This window comes from Camelina sativa, chromosome 8, assembly GCF_000633955.1.
Source record: "Camelina sativa cultivar DH55 chromosome 8, Cs, whole genome shotgun sequence".
NCBI classification, from domain to species: Eukaryota; Viridiplantae; Streptophyta; class Magnoliopsida; order Brassicales; family Brassicaceae; genus Camelina; species Camelina sativa.
Genome location: NC_025692.1, coordinates 22,779,597 through 22,795,231, shown reverse-complemented (window position 1 = coordinate 22,795,231; position 15,635 = coordinate 22,779,597). Strand labels below are relative to the sequence as shown.

The following is a 15,635-nucleotide window of genomic DNA, read 5'->3' as shown; positions in this document are numbered from 1 at the left end:
GTCTTTTGGGCCTTTGTGCTCTGTCATAATTTTCTTTTGTTATTTACTCTTTTCTTTGTCAGAACAACAATATCTATGCAAATAAACAGGTTTTTAAATTCTATAATCGTTATCGCAGTTTCACTATTTGTATTTGTTTGGACAGAAAATGTTGTCTTGATTGAATCAAGGTTCCTTTCTTAAGAAAATGAGAGAAATGCATGCCCTCTTACACCTTACTTTTAATTGAAACTAACAAATTTTAAAAGTAAACTAAAGCCTAAAGGTATTGTTTATTGGGCACACATGCACATGTTCATGGTATGCTAACGTGAAAGCATGCATGTGTATATAACCAATATTGTATTAGATATTTGGATGTGTCATCCATTATTTTTGCTTTGTTCATGGTCTTTTATTTATTAATTATTATGTGCAATAATATGTCTACATTAGTTAGCCAGCTTGCGGATTGCAATTTGACTGCGAGATTTCCCCACTTCCATAACTATATATATATGTGATATCAAATCATTTCATTATGACGAGCGAACTCTTGCCACCTATCTTTGTCAGTACTCAGTACTCTGCTTTATTTGGTCGATTGTTTTCCTCGAAAAGGTCAAGAAAAACTTTACTCATTCGGATATTGATTAGTATAACACAGGCTTTAATTAAGTTGAATTATGTCTTACCAAATGTTTCCACTGCTTTCATCATTCAATTGCTTTGGACGTTGGAGGTAAGTCAAATACCGTGACAATTAACTAATTCTCTAACGATGAATCTAACATTTGTTTATTATTTTCATATATAGTCTAATACCTCAAACTTATTTGGTGAATTTAGTGTTACTTGTTTGGTTATTTCTTTGGACCCCATTGTGTTCTTGTTCTATCATATTGAGTAGTTTTATATTACATTCCGATAGATATATTATATATCCATGTCAATAAAGAGATAATCTGTTGGAGGATTTGAAAAGTTGATGGAGCTCAAGAGAAGTTCCAAGTGGCTCATGTTTCTTCAGATTACTTTGCTTTCATGATCTCTTCTCATAAATAATCTATTTTGTTGGTTTCCCTATTTTTTCTCGTTATACGAAAGTTACATGTTACGTTGTTTCGTTGCCACGCCTGATTTTGAATTAAAGGCTTGACTGACCACAACATCTAAACCCGACTTTTGCTAAAGCATATACCTATGTCACTTTCCGGCGACTTTTCTTTCTATTTTTTTTTCTCTTTGTTGAACCAAAACAAATTTCTAGAGAATGTAAAAGTAATTCATACTTAATAAAAAATGTATAATTAAATACCACATAGGTAATCTAAAAACCATTAGTAACAAGTTAATAACTAATGAAAAATAAGGGGCTTATATTGGAGAGATGATTTTTAAATCTATATGCAATTGTAAATTCTAAAAATCAAAACACATAGATTTTGAAATAACATGTTTTTTCCTTGGATTTGAATCATTCTATTTTGCACTATCAAATCCACTCAAATCCATTTACAACATAACGTGGATTTTGAAATCCAAAAACAAATCATTAACTGAATAACATGAGTTTTTAATAAGTATTTGTAAATCATATAACCAATAACACATAATTTTAATAAGTATTTTAAAATCAATGATTGAATAACACATGATTTTTGTTTAGATTTCCAAATCAATTAAAATCATAAAACCAATAACCCTCTCTAAGATAAGATGAGAACGGTAGTTGAAATATTTTACTAGACATTTTGTTTTGTTTATATGAAAATAGTATGTAAAAGACATATACTGAATATTATTTTCCCTTTTTGGCTTTCAACTTGCTTCTTTTTCTTTATGATAAAAGACATATATTGTTCCTATTCCTAATCTTTATTGTCATTAATTTTGAAAATGCCCCAATTAAATTTTCAAATCAAAAATTTATTTAAGAGCCTTTAATGTGCTCCCTGACTCCCAAATCAGCACGAAACACTAGAAACTGATATAAAACACTTGTAGATATAAAAGACACACACCTCAGAGAAAGAGAAGAGCAGAGAGAAAGATCCAACTTCCACATTAGAACCATGGAAGCTGAAAAAGAAACAGAACAAGAAGGAAACCTGACAGTAATGAAACTACCGGTGTTACCAATAAAACCCAACACTCACAGCCACTCTGACTCTATGTCCTCACCTATTCACAGTTCCATAGCAGCTTCAGTCCCCTTTAGCTGGGAAGAAGAGCCTGGCAAGCCCAAGCAACACTCTTCTTCTTCTTCCTCCTCTTCCTCACCATTACCTTCTTATTCCTCATCTTCTCCTGAAACACACAAGTCACTGGAGCTACCACCAAGGCTACTCTTTCTTGAAAAAGATGGAGGATTAGTTACGAAACTGCAATCGCCCATCACTGTCTTTGATGGGCCTTATAGCATGACGAGGTCAAAAAGGATGGATTCACCTTCGTTTAGGATGATGGTGAAGGGTAGTGCTGACTGTTATGGGTCTTTCAGGAGTGACATCGATGGTGCTTTAGAGGATGTGGAAGGGGACTCTAAGCAGCGGGACACGAGTAGTGGCTCTTTGGCTCTTGTGAAGAAGAGAGGGAGATTAGGGTTTTTTGGGTTTACGAGGAGGAAAGCATTAAAGGGAAAAACAGAGTTTGGTAGAGGTAGTTATGTGTTTCCATCTTCCGTAGACAGAGAGAGTGAATACAGCAGAAACGAAGAGGAAGAAGAAGGAGAAGACAAAAGCTTTGGCTATGGTGATGGTGATGGTATTAGTAGCAGCCAAAGCAGCAGGTTTTGTGAAGTGAAGATCTCAAGCATTAGCAGAACAGGGAGCTTCTCTACTCTTCCTAAACCACCTCCTTCTTCTTCAAAGTCTCACTTCTGGGTAAGTTCTCTGTTTTTATGTTCTGTTTCTACATAATATTCTTTGAGAAATCAGTAAGATGGAGTCAACTAGATCATATCGTCAGTCAGTGTTACTAGAATATATGAAAATATTCTTGAAATATCATGAATGAGAGCTCTTTGTGTATGTGTGTGTATATGTATGATACAGATATCGACTATATCCTAAAAGTGGATGTAGAATATATTAGCACTTAACATTGTTTTTGTGGTTGGATCAGACGAATGTGTATTCAGGACTAAAGCAAGTGGTTCCATGGAAGAACAAGAAGACTCCAGTTTGAGATGCTGCCATGTTAAAGATTTATACAAATTAAAACACCCAAAAATCAAGAAAGGTCCTCTGGTTTCGACAAATATATCTTCAAACTTCTGTTTATGATTTTTTTTTTTTTTTTTCCAATATTTCCAAGAAAATGACATGACCATTATAAAAATCATTATGAAGCCAGTTTCTTTCACGCTTATTGTTGTTGTTGTGTTTGTAATGTTTGAATATTCTTAAAATTTTTGTATAGAATCTTACAATGTATAATGGATATTATGCATCATGTTTGTAACAAAAAAAAAACAAGAACCTTTGAAGACTCTTTATATATGTTATCTTCTTGAGAAAATCTGCTTCCTCAGAAGCTCTTTCCGGTAAAAATAACACACATCGAACTTCGATTCGGGAAATAATTAAACCAAACAAGAAAACATCAAACTTAGATTGTACGTAGAAACAACATGAAGAGAACGGAGGACCAAAATATTACATTTTTTGTATTAGTTCAAACTTCAAAGATTTCAAGAATCATTCAAGAAAATCGAAATGATCTGGATATCCTACACGTGTCGATTCGAAGTTGATCGATGGTGGAGAATGTGTGGACTCTCACTGTTATTTCGTATCCACTCAGACACGTGGTCACGGTCATTCCTTTGAAATTGAGTGATAAGGCCTCAAACAAGCCAAGTTAACGTTCATATTTTGGGCTAAGTTAAACATTTGGCCCACTTTAAGCCCGTTGATATATGATGTAAGCCTGTTAAGTGGTATAAACTAAGGAAAAACATCTAAAAATATTAATTTCTCTTAGGTTCAGTNAAAAAAAAAAAAAAAAAAAAAAAAAAAAAAAAAAAAAAAAAACTATTTACTATTACATGATTAACGTATATATTTTTTTCTTTCCCTAATTATGGTTTTAGACTTTAAGTGCTACATTTTTCAATCAAGGTTTTAGCTTAATTTAGTTAGTTAGATGTATAGTTTGTATACTCTAATTTTTTTGGCCTCGAATTGAAAAAAATATCAATATAGTATGCTAAATATCAACTACTTTATGATGATCTAACCATCTATTAAAAAATAGAGAGAATTAAAAGATAGTCAAAACAAACACACCACTAAAATGCCCATAAAAGTGAAACCCAACACTTCTAAACTTTAGCCTCAAAATATTCTCTCTCCCTCTCTCTCTCTAAGTCATCTCTTTGAACATCAGGTCAGTTCATCTTCTTCCCTTTTTCTCTTATCTCCTTGTTTCTTCTGCAAATTTCTTTCTCTATTCTTTTTTTTTTTCCCTTTTAACTTTCTTTTGCTTTTTGGTTTATGTGTTTATTAGGTTTTTTTTTTGTTTTGTTTTACTTTTCAAAGGTTACATCTTTCTACCTTCTGATTTCTTTGAAAATTTGTCCCTTATTTAAAAGATATGTCTGGCTCTTTTAGAGATCAGTTCCTAGCACCTTTTTATTAGTGTCTTGCTCGATCCATACGTTTAGAAAGTGATTATTTGTTCCCACTCTCTCAGATCCTTTATTGATTAACTTTGGTCGTTCTCATTCATATACTAAACATAGCTCCATGTATATATATATATATATATCTCTTTAGTTGGTTCATGATCTTCGACTTTTTATGTTCTTTCAATAAGTTTTAGTATTTTATTTATTTGTATGTGTCACTTTTTTATTTGTTCTACTTTTGTTATCATTCATGTTTTCATATGCTTCAGTAGATGGGTTGATCATACATGATTATCACAGGGATTTATTAGAAACTGTAATTGAAGCCTTACATCATGGACCATCATCAATATCATCACCATGATCATGATCAATACCAACACCAGATGACTATTACTAACAATATTCCCTACAACACCATCGTCACAACAAAACCACCACCAACAACAACAACAATGGATTCAACATCAGCAACCACAATGATAATGGATGATGAAAAGAAGTTGATGACGACGATGAGCACCAGGCCACAGGAACCAAGAAACTGTCCAAGATGCAACTCAAGCAACACCAAGTTTTGTTATTACAACAACTACAGCTTAGCACAGCCTAGGTACTTGTGTAAGTCTTGTAGGAGATATTGGACTGAAGGTGGTTCTCTCCGTAACGTCCCCGTAGGCGGAGGTTCAAGAAAGAACAAGAAGCTTCCATTACTACTTCCAAATTCCTCTACTTCTTCTTCCACCAAGAATCTCCCAGATCTCAACCCTCCTTTTGTCTTCACATCATCACCATCAAACCCTAGCACGACCCATGATGATAATAATGAGCACAGCCTCTCCTTCTCCACCCCTATGCAAGACAAGCGAGCTCAAGGGGCCTACGGTCATTTTACTGAGCAAGTTGTGACAGGAGGGCAGGACGGTCTTTTCCAAGCTCCTATGGGTATGATTCAGTTTCGTCAAGAATATGATCATGACCACCAAAAAAAGAATCTTGGCTTTTCACTAGACAGGAACGAGGAAGGAATTGGTAATCATGATAACTTCGTTGTTAATGGAGGAGAAAATAAGATGATTTATCCTTATGGAGGTTATGAAGACCAGCATAATCATCATCATCAACATGTGAGACACGATGATGGTAATAAGAAGAGAGAAGGTGGTTCAAGCAATGAGCTATGGAGTGAAATCATCCTAGGTGGTGATAGTGGTGGACCAACATGGTGATATGAGATCATATCGTCAAAAAGACAAGATAATAAAGACAAAAGCAAATAGTTACGAGTAAAAATATGTGATTAGATTTGGGATTTTCAGACCCGGAAGAGTCGCCTTGGGAGGAGCATGATGATTCTTCCTTCCACTTTTTATAAATCCTCTGTTCACTTTCTTTTGTCTTTTGTCTGATGGAGCCACTTATTTGGCCTTTAGTTTGCTTCTTCATGACCTTTTTAACACATAAATGTCTAGTGCTATTATTGTATATAGTCTTGTATCATATCATATTTTTGTTCGATAGAGATGAATTAACTAGGTTTAGGTATTAAAGTATTTTTTTGCGGTGGTTCACGTTAATAATAAGTACGTGCATGAAACGACATATGAGATTTCTAACATTTCTTTATATATACTAGGTTTTGAAACCACCCTACGCGGATTTATTTGATATATTTTGAAAACAATTATATATTATTAATTACGATAATAAAATATTATCTCATAAAAAAAATTAAAATTAGTACTAAGGAAAAAAATTAAATTTCAGATACACAATTTTTTAAAATATAAAAATCAGTTGTATTATACAATCAAATCTGATAAAAAAAATCATAAATTTAACTTGACGTTCAAGCGAGACAAATCAAACTGATGACTTCACATATCCTAAACCATTTTCTTTGACCACTAGAAAAACGAAACAATTTTATAATCATGAATTTAACTCGTTTTCATATTTAATTGATCGCTACCACCTATGTTTTCGTGTTTTTATTCAATGTTTTCTTATTCTTCATATTCTTTCTTGTCATTTTCATTGTCAAATTTTGTGTTAATTGTCATCGTAACTTTTATAGTTTGGTTATTCGTTATACTCTTTTTCTTCTTCTTCCTCGTCAACTTCTTCACATTCTTCCACTGAAAAACCTTTTTTTAGACTACCACACAACTTGTTAACCCATCAAACTCCAAGAACAAAATCATTTCTTTTCTCATAAAATTTGTGAAATTCATGATTACCAGCATAGTCAACACATGCACCCAATTATTGACAATTTTATCCATATACTTATTTGGTTTTAGATCCACGCGTTTAAAAACTTCTCAAACCAAAATCCTTACTTGGTTTATAATATTTTAAAAACATAATAAAATATACAAATAATTATTTATTTAATATGAATCATATGATATATAGAAATATGAGTACAATATAAGAAAATATTAATTATAAATAAATAATATAAATTATATTATATCATCAAATATTATCAACCGTATTATATTATCAAATAACCGTAACCGTATATAACAGTAACCGCTTGAACCGTAATTATATTTAAACGTAACCATTTAACCGTTTGTTAAACGGTTCTAGTTAAGGTTACAAAAATTTCTAACTATAACCGATGGTTAATAAACCTTAACCGTAACAACTGTAACCCTGGTCATGTCTATGTATAGCTAATAAAACATATATGTTTATCGTCCATCTTTCTTCTTTAAACCTCAAAATTTGACTCAAACATTAAATTAAGGTCTTGCGATGTCAATCATTCTTCCTTAGATCCAAAAATAAAAAATTAATGAAAGAATATCAACTCATCTCTAAAATCATACACAAAATTATGTTTTACAGCTCATAAGAAATAAAAAGCACAAATATAGATAAATAAGATAATTTATGTTTTGCATCAATATTTATAATATTTTAAACTTTTAAAAGGTTTCGAAATATAAAATTTGAACCTTTTAAATTTTTTCAATATTTATAATATTTTTAACTTTTAAAATTTAAAACTTAAAATATTTAAAAACTTTTTAAAAGCTAAGAACTTTTAAAAGTTTCAATATTTATAATATTTAAACTTTTAATTTTTTTAAATATTATAATATTTTTTGAAACTGTTTAAAGTTTTAATTTGATCAAATAAAAAACCAGATCAAACCAAATAAAACTTTTAAACCTAGACGCCTAATAAATCAAGCTTTCTTGCTCATTTGTTGTTGGAAGCATATTAATTTTATTTATATTGGTTCTGAACCATTGTCTAAAAAATTTCTAGCCGATGTGGGATATTGTGCTTAGTTCTTTGATTTCCATAAATTTAAAATTTTCCTTTTTCTGAAAAATTCTGTAAATTTAGAAAATGTTAATGAATGACATGTCAAATGATGATAGGTTGTTTAAAATAATTCTTAATATAGAAAATTCTGAAAATATGTCAAATTTTTATTGGTGTTTAAAATCCTATGTGGACGGATTTAAGAACTTCTACTTTTTATTAGTATAGATTGCTGTTTAATTTCGAGATTATATTTTTTTTCTTTAACTTCGCATATTACATGCATATATATGGTGCGATATAAATTTTGGTAACAATAAAACCAAAACTTTAATACCATCGCCTCAATATATCTGTATATATACGGACCGCGTAAGTTACCTAAAAATGAAACATTCGCATATCAACACATCTTTATCCATTAAAATAAATCTAGGATGATGTTTTAATCCATGAAAGAAGAGCACGTCCTTGTTGACAAAAAAAAAAAAGAAGAGCACGTCCTTATTAAATACGAGCATACGATAGATAAAACAAGGTGTAGAAAAAAAAAATAAGTTTCGTAGATGTTTGAATACAAGACATAGATCATTAATTATACACGGATGAGTAGTTTGTAGTTTCTACATCCTAATACATGGCTCCGATTTGTTGTTCAATTCAGTTTATATATGTGAGACTTATCTCGAAAGCAAAGTCTAATTAGGAGACTAATCAAGGAACCAACTCATGACCACAAACAAAACTGCGTGTTGAATACAACACGACCTTGAAATATTAAATTATCATATAAAATGCAATGTAACATAGTATTCTTATCAGACTATTATTTTGGAGTAATAAAAAGACACGACAACATACCTGCTCCAACTAAAGACTATTCCAATCACAAATCGTTTTCTTAAATATACCCACTGAGATTCTATTTCTATTTGCTTTACTTTGTTTTTTATTTTCATGAGAAAGACCAAAGACGACTCCTGTCTCTTTGCATTTCAAGTAAGTTTTAATATTCTAGAAATTATTTTCACAAAAATAGTGGCATTATAATTTATGATTTTTCTAGAAAGTTAAATTCTTTCCAAAGACACCACCTTTTACAAAATTTGATTAGCTCTATATATATAACTTTTTACCAATAAAATAATAACATGAGGAACATATGAAGACAAACGTGAAAAGCATAACTGCATAAGCATATTGAGGCAGCAAGTTGGTGTAGTGATGCAGAGAGCGCAAGTGATACAATACCAAATCAAGAATCTCAATGGTAGTGGCCGACGACTGGTAATTGTAATAGTATAGAGGCAAAGTATAAACTCGTTTTTTAATACTAATTTGATTTTTTGGTTGGGACAATTTTACTGATGTTGGCTTGGTGTTTCGGGGTCACTTTCGAATATATATGCTTGTACAGTTGTATGATGTATCGAGCGAATTTGCCACAGCAATACATATTATGTGGATTTCGATTCAAATAATGATTCATCAATACATTATATATCACAAAAAAACCATGCTAAGCATCTCTATTTACTTATTTCAATGTTGTTATAGTTTAACCCTATTATTATGTGACATATTACAAAAATGTTATTACATTTTTATTAATTTAATAACTAACAAAAGAAAATGTATAAATCTAGAAAATGTATAAAATAAATAAATTTTCTACTATTATTTTGTAACAAGTAAATTTAAATTTAAGTCAATATTTTTCCACTCTGTACAGTGTGGATCACTGTCTAGTTTATATAGTAGTTAAACTAATTCATTGAGATGATGCAAATTTCCTATCACGAAAGGCCCAAGAACATACAGAGAAAGCTTAGGCTTTCCGCCTTTCCCTCCCCAATACAATATAAAAACAACCTTCCAAAATAACCAAAAAACAAAACCTAATGGACAATGAAGTTTGTATGGATTAGTGATTCGAGATTTGGATAGTAAACATAGCTAGAAATTAGACTAAAAAGTAGCTAAGTAAGCCTGCACTATTGTATTTATCGTAGCCTATTAAGGTAGGCCTAATGGCCCTTTTAATAATAATCCGACTGGCCCAAAGAGATATGAATCAGTGCCACTGCCACGTAGTTGTTTCTGATTGATTCTAGCTAGCTTGTACCTTGTAGTTGTGGAGTTGGTAATGTATGATTGCATATATATTTGCATAAGTCAGATTAGCGAACGACTCGACATTTAACGAAAGGAAAAATATTGATTTGTCTATATGTGATTGTTAGAAAATGTTTTCTAAAAAAGAATACAGGTAAAAATAGTTTAAACTATCAATGAAAATTTGTAAATATTTTTTAATGTATATATTTTTAGTTTGTACTCGTAAATAATATTGAAGTATCAAAATTTTGTGATCAAGAAAACAAATCATCAAAATTTTAATATGAAAAATGAAAAAAAAAGTTGGAGACAAAAGGAAGTAACGAGATATATAGGACGTAAGACTTTTTTATGCCACTAAAAATGTTGTGTCAGCAAAATCCGAAATAATCCATGAGAAGTTGAGAACAGAAGTCAAGAGCTTATTAATTAAATCACATTGAAATCATTTAAAAAATATATATATATATATATATATATATTTGCAAAAAATAAAATAATATTTTACGTTGTGTCTTGTATAAGCATATTCGGTGCAAATAATTTTATTATACGGTCATTTGCTATTGTGCGTGTAGAACAAAATAAGTTTTTTCCTATTATAATTCAATCAACATTTGCATGCCGATGGTATTAGATTTTCTTTTGCGAAATATACGATTAAATCTTTATATACAACTTTATTTCAATCATGACCTAATTCCAACACGATATATTTAAAAACTAATTCGATAAGACAAAAAAAAAGTTAAACCGCTCTTCTTATCAAATCACACAAACAAAAAGGTGATAAGCTGAAGGGCACTTCATACATATTCACAAGAACCAATAGGGGAACCCAAAGAAGCTCAAGTTGTCCAAAGTTTTCTTCTTTACACTCTTCGATTAATTATGGACCACACAAATATGTATAAAAAAGCATAAATAAAAAATCTTGTTTAGTGATAATATATATAAGTGCGTCCACTTAGGGCAAGATAATATTTTTGAGAGCCCAACGATTAAATTAGGTCTCTTATAATTTGGGGCACACTTAGTGACCTAAATGAAAGTTAGGTTATGTCAATTCTCTTCTAATTGGTTTGTGTTTGTATATGTATTTATATTCCTCTCAAGAATTATATTGTAACTTTTGATATGTACATTATTAAAAGGTAGTAGTGAAAGTCAAACGTGCCTGCTTTCATATTTATATTTGATATCATTTGGTGCGTGAATAGCACTTTTAATTCGAACTTAATTGCATGTAAAAAAAAAATTGATAAAGCAAATAAGAGTAATAAAGTTATTTCGTCACACCGTGAATTCTCTAATCAGAAAAGGAATATGCGAAGGGCTTTATTTGCTTACGACAATCCACTTTTCATGTGTTTTATACTTAACGTGACATCGTGTACGTATGTACGCACGCAATGCACACGCATACATATAACTCTGAGTGGCTAGTGCATGTAATAGTAATCGATCTAATTGATTTAAATATCATAATTTCGTGTATGGGACTATGAAAGAGTGATCTGAAATGAAAAACTTAATACCGTGTATTGAGCTAACTAACATTTTGGTTGGTGGAATTTGAGTAATATAGGCTACTCAATCATAAATTATAACAATCTGTGCAAACTTGTGATGAGTTAGTTATTAAAAAAATGATTATGAGTATTTTCTATAAAAAAGAATTTACAATGTAACTATGATGGATTTTATAAAAAATATATAGAACTACGATAGACTGCAAAATAGGGTTGATTATACGTAAAATCGTAAAATCAAAACATGCGTAAAATCTTGGATCGGTTTAAAATGAGAAATTAATCGAAACTTCTTATATCTTGGGATATATTTTTTATTTTTAAAATTTTCTGACGTTGCAATGAAATGGATGGATGTAGTACGAAGGCAGGTTTCAACATCAGTACTTATGCGATGACGACTTTGTAGCACAAAACTTAACTAATCATACTATAAGATTTCAATTAGGCCACTTACATCTTTTTTTTGTTTGCATATCAAAGTGGAAGAGAGTGATCAATAATATATATATTAGTACATAAACAAAATAAAATTAATTCCCCACTTAAAAAAAAAAAAAACTCCAAGAACTTTGAAAAATATTATATACCCTTTATAATCTCTATATATGTAACACTCCATTGCCATTGTTCATAAAAAACACACCCAAAACATTCTTAACCAAAACATTCATTTTCTTTGGAGGTTTTAGTTTACAGTTTAAGATTCAGGTTCTCGGATATTATACTATGGCATCACAAGAAGCAGGGAAGCTAGAGTGGAGGATAAGCGTAGACAATGGAACAACAGAGAGATTGGTTCCTAAATCGGTACTGAGTGTTAGGATCTTTCATTGGCTAAAGGATTTGGTAATGATGGTTATCGTGGAGCGCATCGCAAACTTTATGAGGAAAGCTTGGAGGATTGGGGCAGATGATCCGGCCAAAGTGGTACATTGTCTGAAAGTAGGACTTGCACTTTCATTGGTCTCAATCTTTTATTACATGAGACCTTTGTATGATGGTGTTGGAGGAAATGCTATGTGGGCTATCATGACTGTTGTCGTTGTCTTCGAGTCCAATGTTGGTACGTAAACTAAATCTATATTCAAAATTATGCAACCTTCTTTTTAACGAGTGAAAACGACCTTATAATGTATGTATATATGTGTGTGTATCTCCATGTACAACAGGAGCAACATTCTCAAAATGTGTAAACAGAGTTGTGGCAACTATATTAGCTGGCTCACTAGGCATTGCTGTTCATTGGGTCGCCACTCAATCAGGGAAAGCTGAGGTTTTTGTGATTGGATGCTCTGTTTTCCTCTTTGGTAATAGCCAAAACCCTAAAATGATCGGTCTTTTCTTGTAAGTAACCTAAAAAGAGGATCAATCTTTATAAAATTCCTTTGTGGGTTTGATTCTTGCAGCTTTCACAGCTACGTACTCGCGGTTTGTGCCGTCATTCAAAGCCAGATTCGACTACGGAGCAATGATTTTTATCCTCACATTTAGCCTTGTATCAGTAGGCGGTTATCGAGTAGATAAGCTAGTTGACATGGCTCAGCAAAGAGTATCAACTATTGCTATTGGAACATCTATCTGCATTATCATTACTGTCTTCTTGTGTCCCATTTGGGCAGGATCTCAGCTTCACCGTCTTATTGAACGTAACTTTGAAAAACTTGCCGATTCATTAGACGGTAAGGGGGATTACAAAACCAAAACTTGTTATGAAAGATTCAGCATTAGCTAGCTAGTGAGCTGACTATATTATTAAAACTGCAGCCTGTGTAGCAGAGTACTTCAAGGAGACCGAAGTCTCGACGAATCGAAATGAAGATGGAGACACTAACATGAAGTTACAAGGATTCAAATGTGTGCTTAACTCTAAGGGAGCAGAGGAAGCCATGGTAACTTAACAGATTATCTATAAGATAACGGATAAGTTCTTTTTTTTTTCTGATTTTTCCGCCGCTTATTCTTCTTTTTCTTTTTATAATCTCAGGCGAATCTAGCGAGATGGGAACCTGCACATGGAAGCTTTAACTTCCGGCATCCATGGAAGCTATATGTAAAGATAGGGGCTGCTATGCGCAGATGTGCTTATTGCCTTGAGAATCTCAGTATATGCATCAACTATGAAACAGAGGTAACCCTTTAATTTTTATCATTGTTTTGAAGAAGTTACTTTTAGAGGTTGTAGTGAAACTAAAACTAGTGTCTTCTGCTTCTACAGGCTCCAGACCAGGTCAAGAAGCATTTCGGGGAAGCTTGTATGAAACTGAGCTCAGCTTCTTCAAAAATCTTAAGAGAATTAATGGAAATGATGAAGAACACAAGAAAATCATCCAAGATGGATTTCCTGGTGTTTGATATGAACTCTGCAGTACAAGAGCTTCAAGAAACCTTAAAAACTGTTCCAGTTGAGAAAAACAAACCTAAAGACGAAGTCCCATCTGAAGAGGACAACAATGAAGATAGAGCCATACCGATGAGCCTACATGAAATCCTTCCGGTTGCCACTTTGGTTTCGTTGTTAATCGAAAACGCAGCTAGAATTCAAACAACCGTCGAAGCTGTCGATGAACTGGCGAATCTTGCAGATTTCGAACAGGACTTTAAAAAGAAAACTGGTGACAACAACACTAAACAACCACCACTAAGTTCTTAAATCACTTTCAATTACATATTGAAAACTCAACATACATGAAGATTTTAAGCGGAGTTTTCATGTATATATAAGCTTTTTAGTATATGAGTTTGCTCCTTTCCGTAACTGGTTTCAAGGCCAAAAAGCAAGTTATAGAACTAAATCTTGATAATACTGGAATCCACTTTTTTACAGTGTCACCATAGCAAACAAGAAATGAGATGGAGGGGAAACTAAGGATCATGACTAAGCATTGGCCAGTCTTATGTACTTTTCTATGAACATAAAAGAATCTATGTTCACCTGGAAACGCTGGTGTCAAAAGCTTTCCTTTTTCTCTTGAGGGTTTTAAAGCCAAGGTTCAGAGCCAAATCCTCAACGGGAACCTTGATCACATCGTTTCTAACACCGATATCAGTAGCATACCTGCTCATACAATACACGCCAGCAGTGACAGTTGCAACACCAACAGGATTTGGGATCAACAATGTGAGAGGTGAAGAGAGGAGTGCAGCAAGAGGAGCTCCCAGCATGGAGCTAGCTTGACCGCTTCTCCCAACCCCGTTCTTATCCAGAATGAGCAACCCTGTCTTGCAGTAGAGAGCAAAATCTTCACAGTTATTTTGGAAAACGTCGTAGTTACCAAATCCGTTTTGGAGAAGGTGCATTGCTCTATGGATGACTGTTTGAAACGGGTCAGATGGAGCGGTTGTGCAAGTTCCACCTCGGAATCTGGAGAGGAAAATCGAAGAGCTGACTCCATATTCAAAACGGTAAAGTGAACCCTTCTTGAGGAAGCAGTCAAGGCAAGAAAGTACTACTCCACTCTTTGGTTGTTTGTATCCACAGTCAGGAAATGTAGGGCAAGGAGCTTCTGAAGAATCATCAACCTCTGAAACTGAAGAGGACGAAGAAGAAGCTAGTGTGGAAGATATTAAGCTGTGCTCAGGTTTGAAATGAACCACTTTGCAACCACCAACAAATACGCCTACAAATTCAGAAGAAAACAAAACAGTTGAAATGTCAACAAAAGCAATCATGGTACCACCATTGAATTGACCACATCACTAACAGTGGAACTATAGATTAAAACCCTACAAAGTCAGTAACTTTGCCATCAAGATTAAAACCCTAACAACCAAACAGAGATTAAAGGTGACAAAAATCAAAGACTATTTCTTTCTTTCTTCTTCTTCTGTGCAATGGATAAACCTAAAAATACGCAAGACCCAAATTGAGGAAAACCCTAGATGATGATGATCCACACACAATGCATTCAAAACCCAATTGATGATGATGATATAAAAAAAAAAAGGAAGAATCAAAGCACCGTGGTGAGAATAGGCGAAGACGGCTCGGTAAGTGTAGATGTGATCACCAGGTTTAAGCTCGTCTCTCTCAACCTTGTTCGTGAGCACACCCATTGTTTCGTCTCTCCAAAAAAAAAAAAAAAAA

The 15,635-nt window shown here is 32.7% G+C and overlaps 4 protein-coding genes across 5 annotated transcripts; 3 read left to right on the top strand and 1 right to left on the bottom strand.

The window, feature by feature from the left end:
* On the top strand, positions 1,941 to 3,336 carry LOC104707980 (uncharacterized protein At4g00950-like). The gene is made up of 2 exons (XM_010424447.2): positions 1,941 to 2,864; positions 3,106 to 3,336. The coding sequence occupies exons 1-2, from the start codon at positions 2,055 to 2,057 to the stop codon at positions 3,166 to 3,168; spliced, it is 873 nt and encodes a 290-aa protein (XP_010422749.1). The 5' UTR covers positions 1,941 to 2,054; the 3' UTR covers positions 3,169 to 3,336.
* LOC104707979 (dof zinc finger protein DOF4.1-like) lies at positions 4,267 to 6,167 on the top strand. 2 transcript variants are annotated; one of them, XM_010424445.2, is made up of 2 exons: positions 4,267 to 4,371; positions 4,913 to 6,167. In XM_010424445.2, the coding sequence occupies exon 2, from the start codon at positions 4,948 to 4,950 to the stop codon at positions 5,839 to 5,841; it is 894 nt and encodes a 297-aa protein (XP_010422747.1). In that variant the 5' UTR covers positions 4,267 to 4,371; positions 4,913 to 4,947; the 3' UTR covers positions 5,842 to 6,167. The 2 variants fall into 2 exon arrangements, with proteins under 2 accessions (XP_010422747.1, XP_010422748.1); XM_010424446.2 differs by having other exon boundaries at positions 4,321 to 4,371; positions 4,882 to 6,167.
* LOC104707977 (aluminum-activated malate transporter 10-like) lies at positions 12,202 to 14,242 on the top strand. Its single transcript, XM_010424442.1, has 6 exons — positions 12,202 to 12,614; positions 12,721 to 12,858; positions 12,958 to 13,230; positions 13,316 to 13,440; positions 13,536 to 13,679; positions 13,767 to 14,242. The coding sequence occupies exons 1-6, from the start codon at positions 12,278 to 12,280 to the stop codon at positions 14,199 to 14,201; spliced, it is 1,452 nt and encodes a 483-aa protein (XP_010422744.1). The 5' UTR covers positions 12,202 to 12,277; the 3' UTR covers positions 14,202 to 14,242.
* Positions 14,318 to 15,629, bottom strand: LOC104707978. The gene is made up of 2 exons (XM_010424444.1): positions 15,511 to 15,629; positions 14,318 to 15,168 (listed from the first exon to the last, which is right to left on the bottom strand). Exons 1-2 carry the CDS (start codon positions 15,602 to 15,604, stop codon positions 14,480 to 14,482), a joined length of 783 nt encoding a protein of 260 aa, XP_010422746.1. The 5' UTR covers positions 15,605 to 15,629; the 3' UTR covers positions 14,318 to 14,479.

What these genes read in the sequence shown, in the direction of transcription:
- LOC104707980 (XM_010424447.2), top strand. Translation starts at nt 2,055, where the DNA reads ATGGAAGCTGAAAAAGAAACAGAACAAGAAGGAAACCTGACAGTAATG. An exon ending in CTTCAAAGTCTCACTTCTGG is followed by an intron (nt 2,865 to 3,105) that starts GTAAGTTCTCTG and finishes TGGTTGGATCAG; the next exon opens with ACGAATGTGTATTCAGGACT.
- LOC104707977 (XM_010424442.1), top strand. Translation starts at nt 12,278, where the DNA reads ATGGCATCACAAGAAGCAGGGAAGCTAGAGTGGAGGATAAGCGTAGAC. An exon ending in TGTCTTCGAGTCCAATGTTG is followed by an intron (nt 12,615 to 12,720) that starts GTACGTAAACTA and finishes CATGTACAACAG; the next exon opens with GAGCAACATTCTCAAAATGT. An exon ending in ATGCTCTGTTTTCCTCTTTG is followed by an intron (nt 12,859 to 12,957) that starts GTAATAGCCAAA and finishes TGATTCTTGCAG; the next exon opens with CTTTCACAGCTACGTACTCG.
- LOC104707978 (XM_010424444.1), bottom strand. Translation starts at nt 15,604, where the DNA reads ATGGGTGTGCTCACGAACAAGGTTGAGAGAGACGAGCTTAAACCTGGT. An exon ending in CTTCGCCTATTCTCACCACG is followed by an intron (nt 15,169 to 15,510) that starts GTGCTTTGATTC and finishes CTGAATTTGTAG; the next exon opens with GCGTATTTGTTGGTGGTTGC.
- LOC104707979 (XM_010424445.2), top strand. Translation starts at nt 4,948, where the DNA reads ATGGACCATCATCAATATCATCACCATGATCATGATCAATACCAACAC.